At 42.6% G+C, this 26,832-nt stretch overlaps 1 protein-coding gene across 4 annotated transcripts in view; it reads left to right on the plus strand.

The window, feature by feature from the left end:
- The window catches only part of KDM5B (lysine demethylase 5B), a 179,480-nt gene that overhangs the window by 25,861 nt on the left and 126,787 nt on the right, over window positions 1–26,832 (plus strand). Inside the window, exons 2-5 of one of the 4 annotated variants that reach the window (XM_073319608.1) lie at window positions 7,649–7,726; window positions 16,731–16,853; window positions 17,486–17,656; window positions 19,237–19,293. The exons of 1 other annotated variant lie outside the window; for it this stretch is intronic. In XM_073319608.1, coding sequence (XP_073175709.1) covers window positions 7,649–7,726; window positions 16,731–16,853; window positions 17,486–17,656; window positions 19,237–19,293 — 429 coding nt within the window. Of the gene's footprint in view, window positions 1–7,648; window positions 7,727–16,730; window positions 16,854–17,485; window positions 17,657–19,236; window positions 19,294–26,832 lie in introns of those variants that run through there. 2 more of the 4 variants (XM_073319607.1, XM_073319613.1) reach the window with 2 other exon arrangements.

The raw sequence follows: 26,832 nt of genomic DNA on the forward strand, positions 1-26,832 counted from the left end.
CTTAGGCCGCCTCTGCAGCATTCCTGGCCCAGGTTTCGATCCAGGAGGGATCTGGATCGAAAGGTAGCAATGTGGAGGGTAGCAGTGTGGTCGTCTGGCCACACCTTCACTTTGCATTACACCATTACACAGCAAGCTAGAGAAGATGCCGTATTTGGCAGAGTGGTGCTGCAATCCGCGAGTCAATGAGCTCCGACTCCTCCTATTCAACTGCTTGGGAGTCACCTACTTGGAATTGACCTGAGCAAGCACTCGAAGAAAAAAGTTACCTACCTTCCATAACTCCTCTTCATTGAGATGTGTTGCTCATGTCCATTCCAAGACCCATCTGCCTACCCTAGCTGGCAAGGAGGAACTGAAGAGGTGGAGGGTCGGCAGGGTGCGACTCCAGGGACCATCTGAGGCGACCCAACGGATACCACTAGGAGAAAAACCTTCCAGCGACTGTGCATATGGCACCTACTTGGAATGGACATGAGCAGTACATCTTGGAGAACAACAGTTCCGGAAGGTAGGTAACCATTTTTTTTTTGATAAACAAACTTCATTAAATAGTTTCAGAGTATCAGTTAAAAATTGCCCCCAAAAGATTTCAGTGTCAAAGTGTCATGATTTTTCAGGCCCCTCTGGTTTAAAAACTACAAACTGTAGAAAGTCAGTCATAGTGACAGTTTGGGCTCTCTGGTGTTGCGTAATTTTATTAAGTAACAGAAATTTTCATCATCACAGACTGTACGGTTAGCCCAGGGAGAGAAGTTTTACAGTGACTAGGTGACTTGTACAGGAAGTATTTAAGTATTGGCTGGCTAAAAGCAGGAGCTCCCTGAAACTGATCAACTGGCTCAGGACTATTATAGGCATTGTGGAATGTGTATAGAACTCTAGGATTCATGCATGCAACTTGTCAATATGCTATTCCTATGAGACGATGGACAGCTTTGTTTGTATCCTAGAATAAGTGCTGCTCTTGACGTATGTATAGGTTATTAGACATTCAAATGATACAAACTCTCTATTTAATCTTAGTGTAAAAGTTCCCTTTCATATATTTTAAGGCTAGAAGGGTCCATTATGATTATCTGGTCTGACCTCCTGCATAACACAGACCCTAGCTTATGCTCAAATAAATTGGTTAGTCTCTAAGGTGCCACAAGTACTCCTTTTCTTTTTACAGACCTTAGAGTTTAGCTAAGTGATCTAGTTCAAAGATTTCTGGAATGAAACTAGATCATATCTTTTAGAAAGACTTCAAATCTTGCCATCCCTTGGGAATCTGTGCAATGGTTAATTACCCATTTATATCTTAGGGTATGTCTACATTTGCAGAGTTTTTGCACTGTAAATTTCATTGGTGATAGGGAACCGGTGAAAGAAAAGCGCTGGTTTGTGTACTCACTTAATTCCTCAGGCATCAGAGAATGTTTACATTACAGCACTTTCATTGCTGATGAGAGCAGCGCTATAGGGCAGCTATCCCACAGTGCAGCTCACTTGATAGGTCTTGTGGGAAGGGAGGTGAGCGGAAGGCATTCTGGGTCCCGGTCCCTGCTCAGTGCCCTGTGATGCACTGCTTCGTGTCCCAGCAGCCCCATTGCTTCCTTGTTTCTTTTGCAGCATTTTTTAAAACCCCCTGCTGTCTGGCTTTTTTCCCTGCCACATCTACAAGCAGGAATGGATCTGGCACTCCTGTCCACTACTCTGATAGTTGTCACTTGCACATCACGCTTGGCAGTGCAGCTGTTCCTAAACCTGCAAAGAGAGCTGCAGTCAGAGATGCCTGATGAGCTGCCTGAAATTGAAAGAAGTAACATTTGATTGCTTTTGGCATTAACTGAGGAGCTGTGTACTGTGGAACAGCTAGGGAAGCTAGCTCAGAGTTGTGGGATCATATTGTTACGCATGTCTGGGATTACGACCAGTGGCTTCAAAACTTTTGGATGTGGAGAGCCACCTTCGTGGAACAATGTGCTGAGCTTTCCCCAGACCCTACTTTGCAAGGACACCAGACTGAGAGCTGCAATCACTATAGAAGTCTCTAAGGTGCCACAAGTACTCCTTTTCTTTTTGTAGAGAAGTGTGTGGCAATCGCATTGTGGAAGCTGGTGACTCCAGATAGCTACTGGTCGGTTGTAAACCAGTTTGGAGTGGGGAGATCGACCGTTGGTGCCATGGTAACTCAAGTGTGCAAGGCCATTAATCGCATCCTACTGCGCAAGACCGTGACTCTTGGTAATGTGCATGACATTTTGGATGGCTTTGCAGAAATGGGCTTCCCTAACTGTGGAGGGGCGATAGATGGTACGCACATCCCTATTGTTGCCCCGGCCCACTTTGGCACCGAGTATATAAATCGTAAGGGGTACTTTTGCATGGTTTTGCAGGCGCTAGTGGATACCAGGGCTATTAGAGGGGCACAGTGTGTGGCAGTTAGGATCCGGGATGCCTTGAGGGAAAAGTTTTTGCAAATGAAAATCATTAAATTTTGCTGCTGTGCTTGGGAAAGGAAGTGTTAACGGCATGTGCTGTGCTACATGGCGGTTCTGTATGTAACGTCAGTGAAGATGAAGTGCTAGTTGACTTGTAGCTGTGATGACATGTACAGAAATGTGAACACACAAATAAAGCTTCTTTTTGAAAAATTTGTGCTTTTATTTTAAAAACAGAGAAAACACCCATATACCTTACAGCTGTGTATAACTCCAGCTGTCACTTGACAAGCTGTCTGTGGTTGTGGATTGTCGAGGAATGGAAAAAATTTACAGCGAGCCTATAAGAATGTGCAGTGGGAGTTTGGGGAGTGCATGGGAAAGAATTCTGCACCCACTGCAAGGGGGGGCAGGCATGAATCAGGTCACTCTGCAGTGTAATGAGAGAATGCAACATATCTGTCTGACGCTCCAGAATGTTGTTTAGCCTCTCTGTGGCTTCCCTATAGAAAGCATTATTCTCTTTTCGGTCTCAGTTCTCTCCCTCTTTCCACTTTGTCATGGTTTCTCTCCATTTATTTTTATCATGTGTCTCCTCTTGGGAGTGTTGAATCACCTCATAAAACACGTCTGCCCTAGTGCATCTTGGTTGCTTTCTTATACGTCACAGACGGTCTGCTACAGTGGGGGGTGGGTCTTCCACAGTCTTTTCTGAGGAGACAAAAGCAACACATTGCTGTGAAACATACATACAGAAATCACAGTGTATGTTGCAATACACCACTGGTAAGAAATCACTCTCTTGGTGACAAAAGTCAAAGCATCCATGATGCACAAGGACCCAGCAATGGTGAGGGAACACAGGGTTAGAAGGTTTATTGCATACACGCATTCTGAAAAGGGCTAGCATGAAGGGAGGGTACCCAGCACACAAACACAGCCATCGTAGTACTTTTCTGTGCCCTCAACCTGCTTTATGCATTGTCAAAGCAAAGCAACTTTCCAGAGCTCTGCTCTCCTGCCTCTGCCTCAGCAGCCAGTGGCCACTCACACTGGCTAGACACCTCCAGAGTAGAGAAGGGGTCCTGAGTGCACACAACAATGGGCTCCACAGCTTCCTCAGCCGCCTCCTCTTCATCTGTGATCTCCTCCTCCTGGCTAGGGCCACTTTTCACTGACTCCAGACATGAAGAAGTATCCACTGGGCTCTTTGCAATGGAGGTGGGGTCATCACTGAGGATTGCATCCAACTCACTGTAAAAACAGCAGCTTTGTGGTGCAGCACCAGACTCTGTTTGCCTCCCTTGCCTTGTGGTATGCGTTCCTCAGCTCCTTCACCTTCGCTCTGCACTGCAGGGTGTCCCTGTTATGCTCTTTCTGCAATCTGCATGCAGTCTGCTCATAGGTATTGAAATTCCTATGGCTGGAATGCAGCTGGCACTGCACAACCTCCTCTCCCCAAACACTGATCTGGTCCAGTAGCTCAGCGTTGCTCCAAGCAGGGGATCGTTTGGGATGTGGAACAGCCATGGTCACCTGGGCAGATGAGCACTCACAACAGGAAATGGAGTTTCAAACTTCCTGGGGCTTACAGTGGGAGGGGCGGATGTCCATTTACCTGGCGTCAGAGCAGAGGAGATGCTGGCCAGAGTGGTCACTTTTGGAACTGTGGGATATCCTCTGGAGGCTAAATGGTGTTTACACAGGTAGCACGTGTCTTCACTTTCACAACAGTGCAGAAAGAGCTGTATGCCTCTCATGAAGGTGATTTTCTTTTTGCGGTGAAACTTCTGAGTTTCACTGCAAAAAGTCATTAACAAGTGTAGATGTTCCCTTGGTTTTAGCGCAAAAAAGGGACTTTTTGTGCTTTTAAATGGCAAGTGTAGACATAGCCTTAGTTCCACTTTGGACTTTGGTGATTTCAGCTTCCAGTCCATTGGATCTTTGTCTTTGTCTGCTAACAAAGAGCTCTTTAATATTAGAAATCTGCTCCCTGGCAAGTTACCTCATTGTAAGTGAGTTTTCCTCATTATGAATCATTCTTGTGGCTCTTCCTGAACTAGCTCCAATTTTTCAGCATTCTGGCTCTGCCACAGGCTTCCTGTGTGATATTGGACATGATCTTCTCATGCTGCACAATTGCGCCAAATTAAGGGTATAAATCAAAAGTAATAATAGTAAAGAAACCCTATTGCATGTGACATCACTGTAATAGTGAAAAAGTCTTGAAAATCTATGGAGATTGGGTTTGAGACCATTACAGTTTTCATGTTAAATGTTCCCTCTAAAAAAACAAACATACTACCTATGTCCATATTGCCTAGTGTTATACCAATAAAATAAAACCCAGCAGGATCTTATTAAAGGGAAAAAGGCAAAATACCACATTTATTGTGAATACAGAAAGAATCATAGTAAGCAGTTATGACAGGTTTCAGAGTAACAGCCGTGTTAGTCTGTATTCGCAAAAAGAAAAGGAGTACTTGTGGCACCTTAGAGACTAACCAATTTATTTGAGCATAAGCTTTCGTGAGCTACAGCTCACTTCCTCTGAGGAAGTGAGCTGTAGCTCACGAAAGCTTATGCTCTAATAAATTGGTTAGTCTCTAAGGTGCCACAAGTACTCCTTTTCAGTAAGCAGTTAGTTATAGCTATAACATTCCATTCAATCTCATATTTATTCACACATTCATTCATACAAACACACACACACAGGTTCTGCAAGGTTGTTATCATAGTTACCAGCCTTAGAGTTGCTCATGCCAAGCCACTGGCCAGGTGGCCTGGACATGAGGAGGGAGCAGGGCCTTGTCAGATGCTCATCTGATGCTCGTGGAAGTTGGTTTGCAGAATCAGACCCCAAAGTTCTCACTTTTTAGAGTCTATTTTTATAGGAATTTCTTCCTATGCCAGTCTATGGGAATTGCTTCATCATGCTGTTGCTGAATCAATCAACAGATAGCACATTCCTGACGGCTCCAAGATGTTATCTTGTTCTTTGGTTCTCCCATTCTTGAGGCTGTTGGGTGGATTCCAGTCTGCCCTCCGGGGGGCGGTCCTCTGGTTATTTCCACTTGATGCCTTCTTCAGCCGATGGACACTGGATTCTTAGGCTGTCACCTCCCTGATCATTCAGTTATATCCACACCAAGCATCCATCCACATACATCCTCTATCTCTATTTTAATCACAATTGTTAATACAACAAAAGGGCGGGGAGTCTCTGGGTGCTGTTTCTGTTGTTACAGAGTATTGCTTTGAGTCTCTCTCTCTGTGAATTGCTTTGAGAACAGACTCTGCCTTAGAATGTACTAACACAATTAGCAGCTTGCAAGTTTCACACATAGAGGGAGAGAAACAGCACCAAAAACCAAGAGAGCTCTTCATTAGTAATACCCTGGAATTTAAACTCTGGGGAATCAAACTCATTTGTGATTTTAATACAGAACTTCTTTAATATGATCCAACACTAGTCCACAAGGAGTCATTGAGGAAAAGGCAAATATGATCTTCCCTGGACACCTGATACTGTGTCACTTCAATATCAGAAGTTCTTATTACTATTACTATCCTTCTATAGTTACAGAGAAAAAAAAAAAGATACCTTGATATATAAGAAATTGGTATCAGATTTAAACTAAGCTAAATTTGGCTCTTCTAAATAAACACTATACCTCACCCACCTCATCTCATATATATCACAGCCAGCTGGTGTGACAGTAATCTCTTTATTGGTCCAATAAGAGAGATTACTGCACCCACCTGGCTGTGATATATATGTCAGTCCCAGGATATTAGACACATATGGGTATAACTACACTGCATGTGATAAATGTTAGCGGTCTGAGAGATATTATTGCTTTGTAATCTTAGGTAAATGCTACCCACCAACTTTAGATGATCTCTGTCGAAGTAAGAGTGGTGGCGTGTATTGTGTTTTCTTGTTAGATATATTTCAGCTATTTCTGAATATTTTTAAACAAAATACTCCTAAAGTAGTTATTTTTGGTTGACAACATAGCTGCTGTTGCTTGGCGATCAGGCAGAGACTCTTTGCCTTCCGCTGCAGCATGGGGTCTGAGGCACTTGCAGGTTTAAACTGGTGTAAGTGGTGGATTCGCTGTAACTTGAAGTCTTTTAAAACCATGATTTGAGGACTTCAGTAACTCAGTCAGAGGTGAGGGGTCTATTACAAGAGTGGCTGGGTGAGGTTTTGTGGCCTTGCGATGTACAGGAGCTCAGGCTAGATGACCACGATGGTCCATTCTGATCTTAAAGTCTATGAGGTGTGAGAAGCAAAGAAATTGTTTACCTGATGTGCTTGTGTTTCTCCTGAGCATTTAAAAGTCTCTGATTCCAGCTAATTGCCTTTTCAGGAATACACTCAATACTGTGCATTGCAGTTGTTTTTGTGGCCAGTGAATCTGTTTAATTTATATGTTGAGAGCAAAAATTCCTAACAGGAAAAAGCAAATAAGTGGCATATGTAACATTTGAACAGGCTGTGTCTGGAGGTTGTAATTATGTTCTCTCCACCACAAGGGTCTTTTCCTGTATGAAGGAAATGGCACAGTAGGCTCTGCCAAGGACACCTACTATTTCTGCTTGACAGACAAGATCTCTAACTGACATATGATGCCTGCCCATTTTGGAATGTGACCTTGCAGTTACAGTGAACGTCCTAACTCTGTGACATGCATCTGATGAAGTGAGCTGTAGCTCACGAAAGCTTATGCTCAAATAAATGTGTTAGTCTCTAAGGTGCTACAAGTACTCTTTTCTTTTTAATTTGTGTGTGTGTATGTCTGTCTGTGAGATTAAAGGCTAATCTTTGTGAGTCACATCTTTAGTTTCAGAGTATTAGTGGAAGACCTATTTCATTACATGTCAAAACAATCTATTTAAAGACACAATGAACATAATTTCTGAATGAAAGCAAAAAGAATCGAACCTGAAATTAAAAATCTTCCAATTTTTAGAAGACAGCATTGTAAAGTGCTTTGCTTTTTCTTACCTTCAGTGTGTGAATATGTGTGTGTTGAAGTGTTTGTGTATTGTGAGATCATTTGGGGAAAATACTAGATTTCTTCATATTTGAAATGGAGAAGTGAGGCTGTCTTTGGGTTTGGCTTTGTTTTAACTTTTGGTGTATCTAGCTTGTAAACACAAAGAATGTATTGAATTTTCCTATTCTGTTTACTGAAGCTTTTCTCTTTCCCCAGGACTGGCAGCCACCATTTGCATGTGATGTCGATAAACTTCATTTTACTCCACGAATCCAGAGGCTGAATGAATTGGAGGTAGAGTCAGAAACTGATGCCATTAACATTAGAATCCACTTGAAGGAGTAAATATGTTCAAAGTAGTTTATTCTTTAGGATGTGCAATGAAGCAAAAGGTTGTTCCCCTCTATTCAACATTGGTGAGGCCTCATCTGGAGTACTATGTCCAGTTTTGGGCTCCACGCTACAAGAAGGATGTGGAAAAATTGGAAAATGTCCAGTGGAGGGCAACAAAAATGATTAGGGGACTGGAACACATGTGTTATGAGGAGAGTCTGAGGGAACTGGGATTGTTTAGTCTACAGAAGAGAAGAGTGAGGGGGCATTTGACAGCTGCTTTCAACTACCTGAGAGGTAGTTCCAGAGAGGATGGTTCTAGACTGTTCTCAGTGGTAGCAGATGACAGAACGAGGAGTAATGGTCTCATGTTGCAGTGGGGGAGGTTTAGGTTGGATATTAGGAAAAAGCTTTTTCACTAGGAGGGTGGTGAAACACTGGAATGCGTTACCTAGGGAGGTGGTGGAGTCTCCTTCCTTAGAAGTTTTTAAGGTCGGGCTTGAGAAAGCCCTGGCTGGGATGATTTAATTGGGGATTGGTCCTGCTTTGAGCAGGGGGTTGGACTAGATGACCTCCTGAGGTCCCTTCCACCCCTGATATTTTATGATTCTATGATACCTCTGGAAATCAAGCCCAATAGAACTAATATTTTCAGAATCTCTGTAGAAAGGAAGCAGTATTTAGTGAAAATATGTGCTAAAGTTGTTTGCTTTGGAACAAAACTTAAACGACTATACAGTTTATTAAAATATGGTGAGAAATGTGATGTGGAGTTTGTTTTTTTTAATTACTGTTTATAGGGATGTGAAGTGATTAAAAATTATGGTTGATCGCATTGTTAAACAATAATAGAATACCATTTATTTAAATATTTTTGGATGTTTTCTACTTTTTAAAATATATTGATTTCAGTTATAACAATACAAAGTATACAGTGCTCACTTTATATTTATTTTTGATTACAAATATTTGCACTGTAAAAATGATAAACAAAATAGTATTTTTCAATTCACTGCATACAAGTACTGTAGCACAATCTCTTTACTGTGAAAGTACAACTTACAAATGTAGATTTTTGTTGTTGTTACATAACTGCACTCAAAAACAAAATAATGTAAAACTTTAGAACCTACAAGTCCACTCAGTTACACCTCTTGTTCAACCAGTCACTAAGGGTATGTCTACACTACGAAATTAAGTCGATTTTATAGAAATTGATCTTTAGAAAGCGATTTTATACAGTCGATTGTGTACATCCCCACTAAGTGCAGTAGGTCGGCGGAGAGCATCCTCAATACCGTGGCTAACATCAACTCATGGATGGTCCACCGTGGGTAGCTATCCCACGGTCCCTGCTGCCCATTCGAATTCTGAGTTATGCTTCCAATGACTGATGGGGCAAAAACATCGTCGCGGGTGGTTTTGGGTACCTGTCGTCAGTCTCCCCTCCTTCCCTCCCTCTGTGAAAGCAATGGCAAACAATCGTTTCGCACCTTTTTTCCTGGGTTACGCATGCAGACACCATAGCATGGCAAGTCTGGAGCCCGCTCAGCTCAGTGCTGCTGTTGTGAGCATTGTAAACACCTCGTGCATTATCCTGCGGTATGTGCAAAACCTGGCTAGGAGACGCCAGCACAAGGAGGACATGGACACAGACGTTCCTGAAAGCACAGGATGTGTCAATTGGGACATCATGGCGACAGTGGAGCAGGTTGATACAGTGGAACACCGATTTTGGGCCCAGCAAACAATCACAGACTGCTGGGACTGCATAGTGTTGCAGGTATGGGATGATTCCCAGTGGCTGCAAAATTTTTGCATGCATAAGGCCACTTTCCTGGAACTTTGAGTTGTTTTTCCCTGCCCTGAAGTGCAGGAATACCGAGATGAGAGCTGTCCTCACAGTTGAGAAGCAAGTGGTAATAGCCCTGTGGAAGCTTGCAACGACTGACTGCTACCGGTCAGTCTGGAATCAATTCAGATTGGGCAAATCTGATGGCTTTGCTGCAATGGGGTTCCCTAACTGTGGTGGGGCGATAGAATGCATCCCCCTATCTTGGCACCGGACCACCTTGCCAACCAGTACGTAAACTGCAAGGGGTACTTGTCAATGGTGCTGCAAGTCAATAGTGCTGGATCATAAGGGACGTTTCACTGACACCAACGTGGGATGGCCAGGAAAGGTGCATGACGCTCGCATCTTTAGGAACTCAGGGCTGTTTGAGCAGCTGCAAGAAGGGACTTACTTCCCAGACGAGAAAATAACCGTTGGGGATGTTGAAATGCCAATACTTATCCTTGGGGACCCAACCTACCCCTTGCTCCCATGGCTCATGAAGTCATACACAGGCAGCCTGGACAGTAGTAAGGAGCAGTTCAACTACAGGCCGAGCAAGTGCAGAATGGTGGTAGAATGTGTCTTTGGACTTTTAAAAGCTCGCTGACGCTGTTTGCTGACTAGGTTAGACCTCAGTGCAACGAACATTCCCATTGTTATTGCTGCTTGCTGTGTGCTCCATAATATCTGTGAGAGTAAGGGGGAGATGTTTATGGCAGGGTGGGAGGTTGAGGCAAATCCCCTGGCGGCCAATTTTGAGCAGCCAGACACCAGGGCGATTAGAAGAGCACAGCTAGGCGCGCTGCGCATCAGAGAGGCTTTGAAAAACAGTTTCATGACTGGCCATGCTACAGTGTGACAGTTGTATGTGTTTCTCCTTGATGCAAAACCGCCCCCTTTGTTGAATTTACTTCTCTGTAAGCCAATCCCCCTCCCCACTTTGACCACAGCTGGCAAAGGAAATAAAGTCCCTATTGTGTTGAATCCATGCATTCTTTAATTATTTTTTAAAAAAAAAAAAAGGGGGGGGGGGATCACTGACAAGGTACTCCGGGTGGGGTGGGGGAGGAGGGAAGGACAAGGCCACATTGCTTATTGTAGCCACACCACAAATCAGAGCTGTTGGAATGACAGCCTTCTGTTGCTTGGGCCATCCTCTGGAGTGGAGTGGCTGGGTGCCTGGAGCCTCCCCCAACGTGTTCTTGGGCATCTGGGTGAGGAGGATATGGAACTTGGTGAGGAGGGCAGGTGGTTATACAATGGATATAGCAGCGGTCTGTGCTCTTGCCTTTCCTGCAGCTTCACCAGATGCCTGATCATGTCCATTTGCTCCCACATTAGCCTCAGCGTCGCCTCCTGCGTGTTCTGATCATGCTCACTGTATGCTTTCCTGGCCTCTGCCACCGAATGCCTCCATGCATTCAGCTGTGCCCTATCCATGTGGGAGAACTGCATGAGCTCTGAAAACATGTCATCGCGAGTGCAGGTTTTTGTTTTGTTTTGTTTTTTTTGCCTTCTAATCTGTGATAACCTCAAGGACGGATATGATATGGGGAGCATATAAACATTTGCACCTGCAGGGGGATTAAAAAGGGAGAATAAAATTTAAGAAGATACATTTCTGAGAACAAAAGGGAGACTTTCACAGTGAATCAAGCAATTCACAGCAGACAGCCCATGTGCTTTAGGTATAAGGTCACATTTTGCCTTTTATATTGAGCGCCTGCTGGTATAGTGACACATCACACATGTCTGGGCAACAGAATTTGGTTTCCAGGCAGCTATAGTTGGCTTCTTCCGCCTTCATAACATGTGGGAATGGCTTCTAACTGCAGTGCCCTCCTTTCCCATAGCAAGCAATGCCAGTTGGGTTTGCCATTTAAAAGGAGAGGCTGCAGTTTTCGGGTGAATGTGCAGCACACACCTGTCCCCCACTCCACCACATGGCTATTCTCTGGGATGATCCCTTTTAGCCAAGTGCAAACAGCCCAGCATAAACGGGGTCCTTTTACTGTTCCCTTACAAAAATTTGCCTATTTCAACCAGGTGACCATGAATAATATCACTCTCCTGAGGCTGACACAGAAAGATAAAGACCAAATGTTGCATGAATGTGACCAAAACCTAGGACCATTCGCTGCCATGGTTAGTGCTGCAATGATTCCAGACTGCTTGCTACTGGCTTGGCATGGTAAAGTGTCCTACCGTGGAGGACAAAATAAGGCAGCCCTCCCCAGAAACCTTCTACAAAGGCTTTCAGAGTACCTCCAGGAGAGCTTCATGGAGATGTCCCTGGAGGATTTTCCTCTCCAGCCCCAGACACGTTAACAGACTTTTCCAGTAGCTGTACTGGTCGCGAATGCATCCCAATTCTTCAGGGCAAATCAAACATTAAACACAATTGCTTTTAACCCCTGTAGTGTAGTTACAAATGTGCACTCACCAGAGGTGCCTTCTCCGGCTTCAGGGTCGGGGAACCCGCCTTGGGAGGGTATTGGCTCCAGGGTGATGAAAAGGTCCTGGCTGCTGGGGAGAACGGATTCTCCGCTTGCCTGCTGCGCATTCTCCTCTTCCTTCTCTTCCTCATCCACAAACTACTCCTGTGTGTTGTGTGAGACTCCCCCCTTGCAGGTGTCCACAGACAGTGATGGGGTAGGGTCCCCCACTAGAATGGCATGCAGCTGATCATAGAAGCGACATATATGGGGCTCTGACCTGGAGCGACCATTTGCCTCCTTTGTCTTTTGGTAGGCTTCCCTGAGCTCAACTTTCACGTGGCACGGCTGTGTGTCCCTGGTGTAGCCTCTCTCCACAATGCCCTGTGAGATTTTGGCATTTTTATTAGCATTTCTTCTTTTTCATTGGAGTTCTGCCTGCACAGATTCTTCTCCCCATACAGCAATCCGATCCAGTGTCTCCCTTTCTGTCCATGCTGGAGCTTGTTTCTGATTGTGGGACTGCATGGTCACCTGTGCTGCTGAGATCGCCACGCTGACCAAACAGGAAATGAAATTCAAAAGTTCCTAGGGCTTTTTCTGTGTACCTGGCTAGTTCATTGGAGTTGAAAGCACTGTCCAGAGCAGTCACTTTGGAGCACTCTGGGATAGCAGGCCGATACCATTGAATTGCAGAACGCTGCATCTACGCTACCCCACGTTCAACCCAGGAAGGTAGATTTTAGCACTACTCCCCTTGCTGGGGAGGAGTACAGCAGTCGATTTTAAGAGCCCGTGAGGTTGACGGAATGGGGTTGGTTGTGTAGCCGCATTGCTTATAAAATCAACCTAATGCGGCTAAATTCAACCTAACCTTGTAGTGTAGACTAGGGCTAAGACAAACAAGTTTGTTTACATTTATGGGGGGTAATGCTTCTTAATTCTTATTTACAATGTCACCTGAAAGTGAGAGCAGACATTCGCATGGCACTTTTTTAGCCAGCATTGCAAGGTATTTACATGCCAGAAATGCTAAACATTTGTATGACCCTTCATGTTTCAGCCATCATTTCAGAAGACATGCTGATGATGCTCGTTAAAAAAATAATGCGTTAATTACATTTGTGACTCAACTACTTGGGGGAAGAATTGTATGTCTGCTGCTCTGTTTTACCCTCATTCTGACATATATTTCATGTTATAGCACTCTTAGTGTTTGTCTTAGTGATTGGCTGAACAAGAAGTAGAGCTGAGTGGACTTGTAGGTTCTAAAGTTTTACATTCTTTTGTTTTTTGAGTACAGTTATGTAACAATAACAAAAATCTACATTTGTAAGTTGTACTTTCACAATAAAGAGATTGCACTACAGTACTTGTATGCGGTGAATTTAAAAATACTATTTTGTTATTTTTACAGTGCAAATATTTGTAATAAAAATAATATAAAGTGAGCACTGTACACTTTGTATTCTGTGTTGTAATTGAAGTTAATATATTTGAAAATGTAGAAAAACATCCAAAAATATTTTAAAAATTTTAATTGGTGTTCTATTGTTTAACAACGCAATTAAAACTGGGATTAATTGTGATTATTTTTTTAATCACGATTAATTTTTTTGAGTTAATCACGTGAGTTAACTGCAATTTATCAGCAGCCCTAGTTATTTAACATTTGTATTGCAGTAGTGCCTAGAGACCTCAACCAGGTCATGCTCCCATTGTGCTAAAGCACTGTACAAACATATAGTCCCCTGAAGGTCTTACATTCATAAAAATAAGACAAGTGGGTAGGGGTGAGGAAGGATGTTGATAACAAATGTAATATAATTTAGCATGGACTAATTCTGTGGGCAATTTTTAGCTGGTCAGTAGCAGTAATATCTCATCTCCTGCTTTGCTGTTTTGAGAGGGCAGTATTCTTTATGCATTAAGGTGTGTAGCTTTGAGGAGGGACGTGAGGGAGGATAAGCTGGTGGCTTTAGAATTTTCCACTGGGAGTAAGGGACTGCAGGAGACAAAGCGCAGTGGTGCTTGTGGGAGAAGTAGACAAGCAGGTGGCCAAGGCTGGCATAGATAGCAGAGGGAAACTGGCAGGACTCAGCTTCTTGGAAAGATAATAGTTCAGAAAAGGGAAGGCTTTTATATGGAGAGCTTTGAAGGTCAGGACAATAAGTTTGTGGTGGAGAAAGGGAGGCAGTGAAGGGATTATATGCAGGGAATAGACAGCTAGTCATGAACTTAATTCCGTCTAAGCTGCGCAACTGCACAGCAGCCTATTAAGCACCCCCGACCTGCCTGGCCCAGGAAGAGGTGCCTCAACCCAGCCCCGGCCTGGATCTGCTGCAGCTGGGGAGAGATGCCTTTTTCCCCCCCACCCCCCGCCCAGGTGCTGCTGTGGCGGGGGAGAGCTTGGGGGAGTCCTCTCTCCTCACCATAACCCCAGGGCAGCCTGCACCCCAAACCCCTCATCCCAACCCCAGAGACCACACCCCCAGCTGGAACCCTCACTCCCCCCTCACCCCAACCCTCGGCCCCACCCTCGCCATATGAATTTTATGTGCGCCAATAACAAATTACCTACATATTGGTGCACATAACAAAATTCATGCCGCACATGCGTGGGAAAAATTAGAGGGAACACTGGTGATGAGCCAGGAAGATGTTCTTAAACTTCAGGGTAGACATAGTCTATTCGGCATAACGTATGTCGCTCAGGGGTGTGAATAGATCACTCCACCAAGCGACATAATTACTGGTGTGGATAGCGCTGTCGGTGGGAGACTCTCTAGTGTAGCTGTGCCCTTAGTCATTTTCTGTCACTTTGTCTCCAAGAATTGTATGTAATAGCATCTCATTAAGTATGATAAACTTGTTGGCCAAACAATGAAATCCTGCATTATCTCACTCGATTCACCACATTGAAGCCAGTTGCTTAGTCTGAATTTTTGAAAACTTCTTTTAAATTTAAAAACGTTTATTTTTGCATTGATTGTGCCTATTCCCTTTGCCAAAAGGCATTTAAAAACTGACATGAGTTTTAAATCTTTAAAAACTGCCATGGAAAGTTGATTCTCAGCAGGCATAGTCAACAAGAGGGCAATTTCATATGTGGGGTTCTGTGGGATTCATAAGTTCATTGCAACTTTAAAATAGTATTACCATTTCTCAGAAAAGCCCAGAGTAGAAGATCTATTTCATACTATGCTGCTGAACGAACAGAAGGAATTTTAAGTAACTCTGTACCAGGTCTCATTGATGTTAGTGAAGATGTAGTGACTAAACACAGAAGTCTGCAGAAATGTAATGTTAAAGTTCTTTTTGAGAGTGGAATAATTTATCAAATGGAAGTGGACCAGATTGGTATGGATAACTTATTCTAAGTTTCAAAGAGAGAATTCCAAACAATGAAGGGTTTAAAATATCAGCAAATGTTTTCTAAGCTCAAAGGTATAGCTTTGATTCCAGCTAATATAGGAATGAATCACAGCTCAGTTCTTGTAGGCACTTTGTGATGATAAAATTAAAAAAAAGGTTTTTTTGATAGAATTAGGGTTGTATTAGAGTTTGGACCATTATTCATCTGGCACTTACCTGTCTGATTCAGAGTGTGATTTTATTTATTTATTTATTTTAAGTTACTGGTTGCTAGTTTTGCAGTAAAACATGTACTGGCAAATGCATTATGTGGTAGCGGAGAAAGCACTTTTGGTAGCCAAAGGTTCTGTTTCTTTGACCAGTTCAAATGTTCACTGAAGCATTCGTGTCCAATACAGTGTAGATTCGGTAACTTTTAAAGACAATTTGTGAAGATGACTTGAAAGATGAATCCCCTCACAGAAGAAAATGAATCTATGCAGTAACTCTCATTAATTTGTATTTGGGTAAACCCACAAATCTGCATCAGAAATGAAGCTGCAGCTCTTTGGGCGGGTGGGGTATAGGAAGGGGTCCTGTGAGGGCATGCCATGTCACCCCAGCCCTCTAATGCTCAGGGACCTACTTAGAGAATTTACTACTGGAGGGACTGGTGCAACTTCTTACTCCAGCAAAGGAGGCATAAGGTTGCTCTCACCTTGCCTGTGCACATCTATGAGTGGGGAAGGCTTGCCACTGTATAGATCCTTTTCTGTGCTTCTTGCCTCAGTGATCTAGTCTTTTGGAGAGGATAGGTTTTCTAACATAGAGCCAGTGAACATCATTATTGAGAATGGATCAGGTCTAACACAGGGAATATAGAGGAGATGACATTGGCTCTTAAGATTGAATAGCGAGTCTCTTTTTTTTTTTTTTTAAATAACTGATTCCAGTCATGGCCTTCAAATGGTAGATACATCTTGAAATCACAATTGGTGACATTAGCAGGGATGCCAAAGACCCAGTGGAGACAGAAGTTTCCTTTCCCAAACAAATGTGATCCATCTATGATAGAGTTCAAACACATTGACAAGGCTATCCTTCTAGATATCTGGAGAACTTCAATTTCAATGCAGTCAATCCAGCATCTTTCCCAAGTAAACAAAAATGAAAGGAAGCCAGTCATGTCTATCTTTATTATACTAGGTGCAAATACATTTAAAGAGGGATTTTGGAACATAACCAAAGATCTGAACTTGAAGATGTTCTAATATTGAAAACATTGGAAAGTAGAAGCTAAATTGAACTGCATTATTGAAAGCACACTGTCTTCTGTTAGGCTCAGACCCGTGTGAAGCTGAATTTTCTGGACCAGATTGCAAAGTTTTGGGAGCTCCAAGGATGTACATTGAAAATTCCACATGTAGAGAGGAAGATCTTGGATTTATTTCAACTTAATAGGGTAAGACTGTTTTTTAAAATAGTTTTTCCTGCAAAAGATGCCACATTACTTCTGTTCCTAGACTGAAGTCAAGTCATCTTTAGTAAGCTACTTCAATAGAGTTTTTGTGTTTGGAAGCGTTTTTAATGTATGATTAAACTCCTTGAGACATATTCTGTGAAATGGATTCAAGACAAGAACTGTTTATATTGCACTAAAAAGTAGTGTTGGAAAGCTGATTCAGTAGTACAGCCTTAGAAATGCAGCCTGAGAGAATCCTCCAACTAGACTGAACTATAAACCTGCATCTAATCTTCCCTTCTGGTGCGTATTGTAAAGCAATATTTTGGAGAAGTTCTGTGACCTGTGTTCTACAAGAGTTCAGATGATCACAGTGGTCCCTTCTAGCCTTGGAATCTGTGAATCTATGAGCTTTTTCAGAGGTCTTTCAGTTTTCTGACTAGCTAATTAAAGGATTTAAGCTACAGCATTCTCTTAATGTGAAAGCTGTATTTAAAGTATTTATTGCATATGGTAGCAGCTGCAATAGCAAATACTTTTCCCTTTGTAACTTTTTTTTTTACTAGCAGTAGATCTCTATACACTAATGATTTTATTTTTGTATATGTGACCATTGTATTTTTCCTTTATAGCTAGTTGCAGAAGAAGGTGGATTTGACTTAGTCTGTAAGGAGAGAAAATGGACGAAAATAGCCATCAGAATGGGTTTTGCTCCAGGCAAGGCAGTGGGTTCACACATCCGTGCTCATTATGAACGTATTCTTTATCCTTACAACTTATTCCAGTCTGGAGCTAGTCTACTGGTGAGTGGTATGGTGTTTTTTGTTTTCCCCTGGCTAGCTAAAACCTGGATAAATTCACCAACTAGTGGGTTGTTTCCTTTTTGGGCAGCACTTCTAAAATCTTTAAAGATTGCATTTGTTTGTTTCATAGCCTTCATCTTGTTACTTAGATACTAAGGTCATGAGATGAGTATGTTAGTAATCCACAGACAGAACTTTATCAAATGGAAGATAAAGTACTGGAATTTTGTGAAGGACCCCTTCAAGGAAACCTCTTACCTGAAGACATGAAACCTGTTTGGACACTACCAGTTTGTATTTCTTCCTCTCTACAGTATTTAAAAGCCTTATTTTACAGCAGGTATTTAGACTTTCTGGAATGTCCTCTTTGCGACTCCTCTGTGCGTTGCAGACTTTTAAAATATTTACAAACCATTTATTTGTCCATCCATCTGACAGAGAATAAATGAATAATATCTCTAGGAATAATTGCGATCCAAAGATAACGGATGGAATATAATGAGTCTTGTAACTTTATAGCCATTTGTCAACTCACTTTGCATTTTTTTTATACATAATATGGTGAAAGATCTCCACTATGAAGAGAGAGAGAGAATGACATGTGAATGATGTTTTGATCAAATCCATGGAAATCATAATGTAGACTGCCAGAGTTGTTGCTGAGTTTTTCTAACTTAAAATCTTCATGTTTAGTTTTTGGCCATTAATAAGTGGGTTGAATGAGGATGGAAACTAATACAAGTACAAGACTTCTTTCAGATCAGTGTTGGTTTATTACTTATTTGGTAGCACTTGCAGAAATCCATTTTAATCCGTGTTAACCACTCCCACCCTGACATGCTTTTCAACGTGGGTGGGTTTCATAATAAAAAAAACTTGTGAGGATTGTCTGAGTTTACAGTAAAGAGCAATATTAGTGCCTGTTAGTTAGAGCTGCCAAAATGAGAATAGAGATTTGACATGAGCAAATCAGAAGAGACTGGAATGTAAGGCTCTTTATGTATCTTGTGGTTATCACATTGAAGAATAGTTTAAAAAAATATCTTTAGGCTCTAAAAAAAATGGTAATTCTGACCACTGGATTTTAGACATATATGCTAATGTAGATTGTTTTCAATCTGTGGGATGAAAAACCTTAAGTCTAGGAAAACTATCTTTACCAAATACACTTCACCTTTCCTCTGAAATAATTCTTATTGCATGGTGGAAAGCAACAGCATTCCAATAAGGTATTAACTAGCATCTTTCCATTTTTGTTCATTCTGAACACTAAAGTAATTGTGGTTTCTCTTTTGTGAAGACATTTTGCTCTGTCACATCTGATCCCGTTCTCTTATTTTTTTTGAGGTGGGAACATATAATTTAGTGTCCTAAAATAGAGTGGTGGCTGTGACCATAAACGCTCTGAAAATCTAAGCCTTTAGAACAATTGTCTTTCACAGAACTGATGTTAAATACATTATTTCTCAGTAATGGACCATTTTAAGAACACAAAGATTCTCAAATGGCTGCTTGTGATCTCATTTAATGAGGTCACACTTCCTTTTAAATATAACTTTCCAAGCTCTCTCTTGCACTAGGCACCTGACATTTGTTCCAAACTGATGTGTTTAGTGGATCATGCAGTTCTGGAAAAGGTATGTTTAACTTCATTTATTAACCAAAAAAAACCCCAAAAAACGTTGTTCCTGTTTTTAAATTGTTACTATATTCTCCTTCCGTCTTTCTGTGTGTGGTATTAATGTTTTCTTATGAATTGGATGGAAAAACTGAGAGAATCCATAGAAATGTTTCTTTGGGCTCAGTTTTCACCCTGCTTAGATTTTATTTTTGCTGACGTGCCTTCTATTAACTAATGAGTTTATTTTACAATGAATTATTTCTCCTTTGAATTGATATTTGATATCCCTGACCAAAGGTCATCTTTTTTGCATTGTGTCACAAGTTCTCAGTAAGCAGTGGTTTCCCAGATGGTGCTTGTACAGCTGTCCTTTTTATTATCTATTCAGTTCTTTCCTGAGTATCTTGGCCTCGTATGATTTCATTCTTAGATAAGATACTGCTACTGGATTTTACAGCTGTCAGTTTCAGACATGTTTTCCCTTTCTTTGATATTTCAATAAGCCTTGAAAAGAAGCTCTGTTTGCAGCAAGCCAAGATCATCTACAAAAGACTGGTATGTGCAGTCTGTGAAACTACTTTGTAATTGATGGCACCTACTATATTGCATTGATGCTGTGAAAGCCAAGAGTATAGAAAGGAGTATTTTTTCACTCACTAGTACGGTGTAGCTTAGAATGTGTTCAGTCCCATGCACAGCCTGAATTTATTATGAGTTTTATGCCTTAAATATATGTTTTAATTGCCTTTTTGGAAAATGTTCTATTTGAAGAACTTCTTACATTGTACCATCTGCATACATAATATAGTAGTGTAACAGGAAATTTTGGTGCTTAATGAGTAGTTTTTCGTTGAAACCTTAGTATTTATGGTTCAATAAATCCAAAAATCTAAAAATGGAGACAGAAAGTAAGACGTGTGTGGATGATCAAAACAGGCAAAACTGACATTATAGTCTGCAAATTAATAGGTGCTTAAAGAAGTGCCCCAGAGAAGTAATTTATTCATCATTACCTATTTAACACTGGGCTAGATGTGTCTCAGTTGTATTGCTCACTATAATTGCATATAAGGAGATGGATAAATATAAGTTGCCTTACATGTAAGGGATAGCAGATGTGAAGCATGCTTATGATTCTTCACACTGTAGTTAGTGAATGAAAAGTCCTTGCAACTTATTCTAAAGACTCTTAAGTAAACCTGCACATTTTTTCCTAAAATTATTTTCTGATTCAAGCAGCCTAGGTATTAAAAATACACCAGGTCTTGCTCTTGTTTATATTTAAAAACTCAGCTCAGGCCATCTCTACACTAGAATGTTTTGTCACCAGAACTTCTGCTGCCTTGCAGTTGCTGATGTTGCTATGTTGCTAAAATACATGCACTCTCGGCTATTTTTGCTGGTGTCACATATAAGAGGTTATATTGGCAGAAGCCGTGGTGCGCCATGGATTAGCATCCTGATATCTCTACATCACTGTCCAGCACAGTGCTTTGCAGAACATTTTTGCAATGCATTGTGGAACACCTGCACTTCACTCAGGGAATTATGGGAGCTTGGGGTTAAGTTCCCACAATTCCCTTTCTTCCATTCCCTAAAGCTTCTTCTAGATGATCATCTTCATGCCTTTTTAAAAATTCCTACTGTTCCTTGTACTGCTTTTGTTCTCTTTGCCATCTCGCTATTAGAAATATGCGGAGCTCTCGTGTCTGGTTTTAGAGACAGGACATGGGATTATTCTGTATTTGCAGAACTTCAGTGACTACCACTGTAACAGCAACCAGTGGTGCTTTGATGAAGGTGAGACAGGATGCTCTGAGGAGGATAAGTGAATGATGTGAACAGTGCATAGAAACTTCAGGATGCTTCAGACATTTGTTGATCAGCTCCACACAGTGGATCAGCATTTCAGGGACCAAGAAACAAGCACTGAGTGATGGAACACATCACATTGTGATACAGATCTGTGGCAATCAGCAGTGGTTGCAAAATTTTGAGATGTGGGAGGCTATGTCCCATCCATCCAGTGCAGAGACACCAGAATGAGAACTGCTTTGACAATGGAAAAGGATCTAGCAATCATGCTCTGGAAGCTTGCAGCCTCATACTACTTTTGGGCTGTGGGCAATCAGTTCAGAATTGTGAAATCTACTGTGGGGGCAGTTGTCATCCTGGTGTGCAAGGCCATGAAGCCTTTGGTGCTGCACAGTATTGTGACTCTGGGGTTCTGGGCCATCCCACCTTGCCACTGAGTACGTGATGAGAAAGGGTACTTTTCCATGGCTGTGCTAATACTGATGGATCACTGGGAACATTTCACTGACATTACTGTTGGATGGACAGTGTGTGTGTGTGTGTGTGACACTTGCATTTTCAGGTATACTGGACTTTTCCAAAAGATGCAAGCGTGAACATACTTCCCAGACTGACACATTCATATAGGTGGGGTTGAAATGCTAATAATGATTCTGGGGAACCCAGCCTATCCTTTGTGTCCCTTGTTTATGAAACCATAGACTGGATGCCCATACAGTAGCAAGGAGAGTTACCTAGTGTCTGAGCAGGTGCAGGATGACTGTTGAATGTGCTTTTGGTAGGTTGAAAGGCCTCTGGTGATGTCTCATGGAAAGGCTGGATCTCAGTGAGGCAACTCTTCTCGTCATAGTAGAATAATGCATAATATTTGTGAAGCGAAGGGAAGGGGAAACTTTACTGTCAGGAAAAAGAACGAGGAGTACTTGTGGCACCTTAAAGACTAACAAATTTATTTGAGCATAAGCTTTCGTGGGCTAAAACTCACTTCATCAGATGCATGCAGTGGAAAATACAGGAGGTAGATATAGATACACACACACACACACACAACGTGAAAAAATGGGTGTTGCCATGCCCACTATAACGAGAGTGATCAGTTAAGGTGAGCTGTCAGAGTGGAGGGGGGAAGTGTCCAGTTTTGGGCCCCACACTACAAGAAGGATGTGGAAAAATTGGAAGACGTCCAGCAGAGGGCAACAAAAGTGATTAGGGGACTGGAACATATGACTTATGAGGAGAGGCTGAGGGAACTGGGATTGTTTAGTCTGCGGAAGAGAAGAATGAGGGGGGGATTTGATAGCTGCTTTCAGCTACCTGAAAGGGGGTTCCAAAGAGGATGGATCTAGACTGTTCTCAGTGGTAGCTGATGACAGAACAAGGAGTAATGGTCTCAAGTTGCAGTATGGGAGGTTTAGTTTGGATATTAGGAAAAACTTTTTCACTAGGAGGGTGGTGAAACACTGGAATGCGTTACCTAGGGAGGTAGTGGAATCTCCTTCCTTAGAAGTTTTTAAGGTCAGGCTTGAGAAAGCCCTGGCTGGGATGATTTAGTTGGGGATTGGTCCTGCTTTGAGCAGGGGGTTGGACTAGATGTCCTTCTGAGGTCCCTTCCAACCCTGATATTCTGTGATTCTAAGTGGAAAGACTGTCTGCTGATTTTAAACAGCCAGACACAAAGGCAGTAACCAGAGCCCATCAAGGAGCTATAGGGCTGAGGGAGGCCTTAAAATATCGCTTTAGCAGTGTGCCATATTATTGTGGTGTGCTACTTTTGTGTACTTTGTGTTTTGCCTTGAATCTGGATTTTAAATGATTTCTAAATATCTGTTATGAATTTGGTAAGAGTAGGGGATGCTTTGCTCTTTAACATTTCTTTGACACCCAATAAATATTTTGTGATTTTTCAGAAAACCACAATTTTGTGTGCAAATAAACAATGAATAAACTTATTAGCAACAGTAAACTTTGAGGGTTGACACCTATATAACAATATTAAACTTTACACTTATATTACTAGTGTTAAATAAGCAAAGTGCTGGGTGTTTGCCTGACCCTGCATTATTTGCAGGTCAGTGTATACATAGTCTCAGTTCTCCTTGTTTTCCACCATCAAAGAATTGTAGGGAAAAGGCTGTAGGTTGTGCTAGTGCCTTGTGTGTGGGTGGGGTGGGTGGTCTTGTGGACACTGAATTGGGGTCGTATTTGGGGTCGGGAAGGAATTTTCCTCCAGGGCAGATTGGAAGAGGCCCTGGAGGTTTTTCGCCTTCCTCTGTAGCATGGGGCACGGGTCACTTGCTGGAGGATTCTCTGCTCCTTGAAGTCTTTAAACTACGATTTGAGGACTTAAATAGCTCAGACGTAGGTGTGAGGTTTTTTGCAGGAGTGGTGGGTGAAATTCTGTGGCCTGCGTTGTGCCGGAGGTCAGACTAGATGATCATAATGGTCCATTCTGACCTAAATATCTATGAATTGTGAATGAGATGCAAAGGCTGTTGTGGAGGTGGGTTTTGGATGTTTTGGATAATTCTGCAACATCTGTTTGCTTGAGCAGGGTCATGTTCCTGGTTCACTTATTGATGTACCTTTTGGCCCCTCTGCTTTTCCTTGAATAGTTGGTCCTTCCAATTCTGATCCTTCTGATTGATCTCCATGTGGTCCCTCCAGTCTGTACTCTCCCAGACAGCAGCCTCTTTAGACTGGAGAAGCTTCAAAAACATATTCTCACTTTTCTACTTCTTACTTCTTCTAATCAGGGTCAGTCTTCTAGCAGATGTGAATGGGGTGCCTTTCAAGGACACCGCAGCCAAGGAGTGTGATAAACAAAAAGATAGAGAGATATTATAGATTGACAGTGGGAGTAGAAAGGAAGAGATAAGCCTCAAAATTCCCTAAAAATTTCCCCATTGAGATGTTTTATAAAAGTATACAGTGATCATACTGCCTTTGGTTCAGCTTTCTTTGGAACTGATCTGTTGCTCTAGGCTTGGTGAGTAGCATGAAGTTCTCGTTATAAGTCCATAGTCATGAAAGTGGGGGGGTTACTGGGTAAAAAGTAGCTGAAATTGTGACAGGAAGAGGTGATTATGGCTGATAACACTCCTGAGGGTGACAAAGGCCTAAAGAAGGCGTCTCAAGCCTGCCCTATCCTGTATCCTACCAGGCTGTTTACAGTGATGGTGCCAGTTAGACTCATCTCAGAGTAGCATACCAACGTCCCCTATTGAGGGGGAACAAACAAGATCACCCTTGCTGGAAAAGGATCAGAGAGTGTCTCCTAGAAGATTTATGAAGATTGATCCAGAGGATGGAAGGGACATTTGTGTACAGATCAGCAAAATACTCCTCAAGGGTGAAGGGCTGTTCCCATTGCCTAGTACCAGAAGCCAAAGAAAAGAACCCTGGTGCCAATGACTCCACCTCTACCTCTATTCAAGCAGAGCATGAGAGGGATTTGTTTTGGTCTGGGGAAAAACTGACTTGTAAATCAGAGCACTGTCTTTTGCTGTTTACATTACATGCCTACTCTTAAAAATCTGGTGCTCTGACTGGATAGTCACTGGGCTGTTTGTAAGAGATATTCTTCTTTGAGGAGTGTCCCTGTGGGTACTCCACTGTAGGTGTCTTGGCGCCCTGCACTTGTAATCGGAGATATGTAGCAGCAGTGCCCTGATTGACTGCCTCGCACCGCTCTGAGCAGTTACCTAGCTTGCGGAGCCAACTGACCCCCAGTTCCTTCTCTATCGCCTTTGGCTTGAGTCAGAGTGACAGCAGCATCTCTCCAAATATGTAGATAGCTCAATATTTCTCTTTCTATCCCTTAAATCCTAGTTAATTTTAGTTAACTTTAGTTTTTGTTTTCTTACATATTAAAAACAATAATAATTTGTTTTATTAGTCGTAGTTTTTCCTCTCCCACCAGCTGGCGGACCGCCGTCAGTGATGACTAAATAAAAACGGACTGACTCCATTTTTCTCCAGAGCTGCCCTCTTTCAGGCATGCTTGGTTCCCCTGGCTTTAAATGCTGCCTGACCTGCAGGCTCTCGATACCCATTTCTGATGGCCATGCTCAGTGCGTTTGCTGCCTTGGAGAAACCCATATTCCCCAAAAGTATCCACACTGTAAAAAACTGACTGCCAGGACACGGAAGGCCGGGGACCTTCAACCTAAATTGCTAGTGGTGGAGAAATCCCTCAGACCTAGAGTCCAGGCCAACGGTCATCAGCGGCAGACGGGCACAACTAAGACCGCCTCTAAGAACCTTGTCCCTAAAAAGGTGACCAAACACCGCTCTCATTCATCTCCACAGTGAGAACACCTAAAAGAAAATTACAGGTTTCAGAGTAACAGCCGTGTTAGTCTGTATTCGCAAAAAGAAAAGGAGTACTTGTGGCACCTTAGAGACTAACCAATTTATTTGAGCATAAGCTTTCGTGAGCTACAGCTCACTTCATCGGATGCATACTGTGGAAAGTACAGAAGATCTTTTTATACGCACATTGTAAGGAAAGTGATCACTTTAGATAAGCTATTACCAACAGGAGAGTGGGTTTGTGGGGGGGGGGGGGGGGGGGCTGGGGAGAAAACCTGGATTTGTGCTGGAAATGGCCCAACTTGATTATCATACACATTGTAAGGAGAGTAATCACTTTAGATAAGCTATTACCAGCAGGAGAGTGGGGTGGGGGGAGAGAAAACCTTTTGTAGTGATAAACACCCATTTTTTCATGTGTGTATAAAAAGATCTTCTGTACTTTCCACAGTATGCATCCAATGAAGTGAGCTGTAGCTCACGAAAGCTCATGCTCAAATAAATTGGTTAGTGTCTAAGGTGCCACAAGTTCTCCTTTTCTTTAAAAGAAAATGGTCTCCCAGCAAAAAATCTGCCCCAGTACCGATGACATCGAGAGTCTCAGACCGAGAGGCAATAGGAACGTCCAGTACAGAGACTTCCCAAGGAGCCAAGGACCTGTTATGAGCATGCTCTCAGTCAGGTGCACGCCCTAAAGCCAAGCTTCCTAGCGCGGCCCCTGTGGGGCTGAGGAACATCCCGGCACCGACTAGTGCAATGGCGCCACTTGCTGCACATACACAGGTCATCAAGACCTCAGCACCGACAGTTCTCACCCTCTCCTCTCAGACTGCGCTGCCGTCTCCAGCACCGAGCTTCCTGGTACCACAGCATTTCAGCAGACAGGCAGACCTGGTTGTTTCTTCTACTCCTGGGACCCCCTTATTCAGTATCAATGGTACCTCAGCGAGGCCTGGACCAAGCCAGATCCTCACTCAAGGGGCTTCAGCGCCTCCCCTCTCTAGTGATGATGATTAGGAGGACGATGACACAGGGATGTACAATCCTGGCCACTCCTCTCTCCATTGGTAGACATGGGAGGCTGGCAGGTTCAACCTTGGATGCTACCTCCTATTGCCTTGCCGCCCAACTTGGGCCATCTATAGAGCCCAGATCATTAGGCCTCCTAACCTACCAGCCTCTAGAACACCCTGCTTTCCCTCACCGACGGACCCAGCACCTTCAGAGGCCCAAAATGAGGAGACTGAAGAACAGGAGGAGACACCTTGTCACCTACACGCATTTCATCGTCGTCCCCAGATGAAACAATTGTGAAACAATTGGGAACAAAGCCTATTCTTCCGCCACCTTATAATTCTGCATTGCAAATTGCTCTGCATGGCTGGCTAAATATACGCACAATCTGTTTTCTAAAATGTCATCCTTTAGT

The sequence above is a fragment of the Lepidochelys kempii genome, chromosome 21 (assembly GCF_965140265.1).
Source record: "Lepidochelys kempii isolate rLepKem1 chromosome 21, rLepKem1.hap2, whole genome shotgun sequence".
Lineage (NCBI taxonomy): Eukaryota > Metazoa > Chordata > Testudines > Cheloniidae > Lepidochelys > Lepidochelys kempii.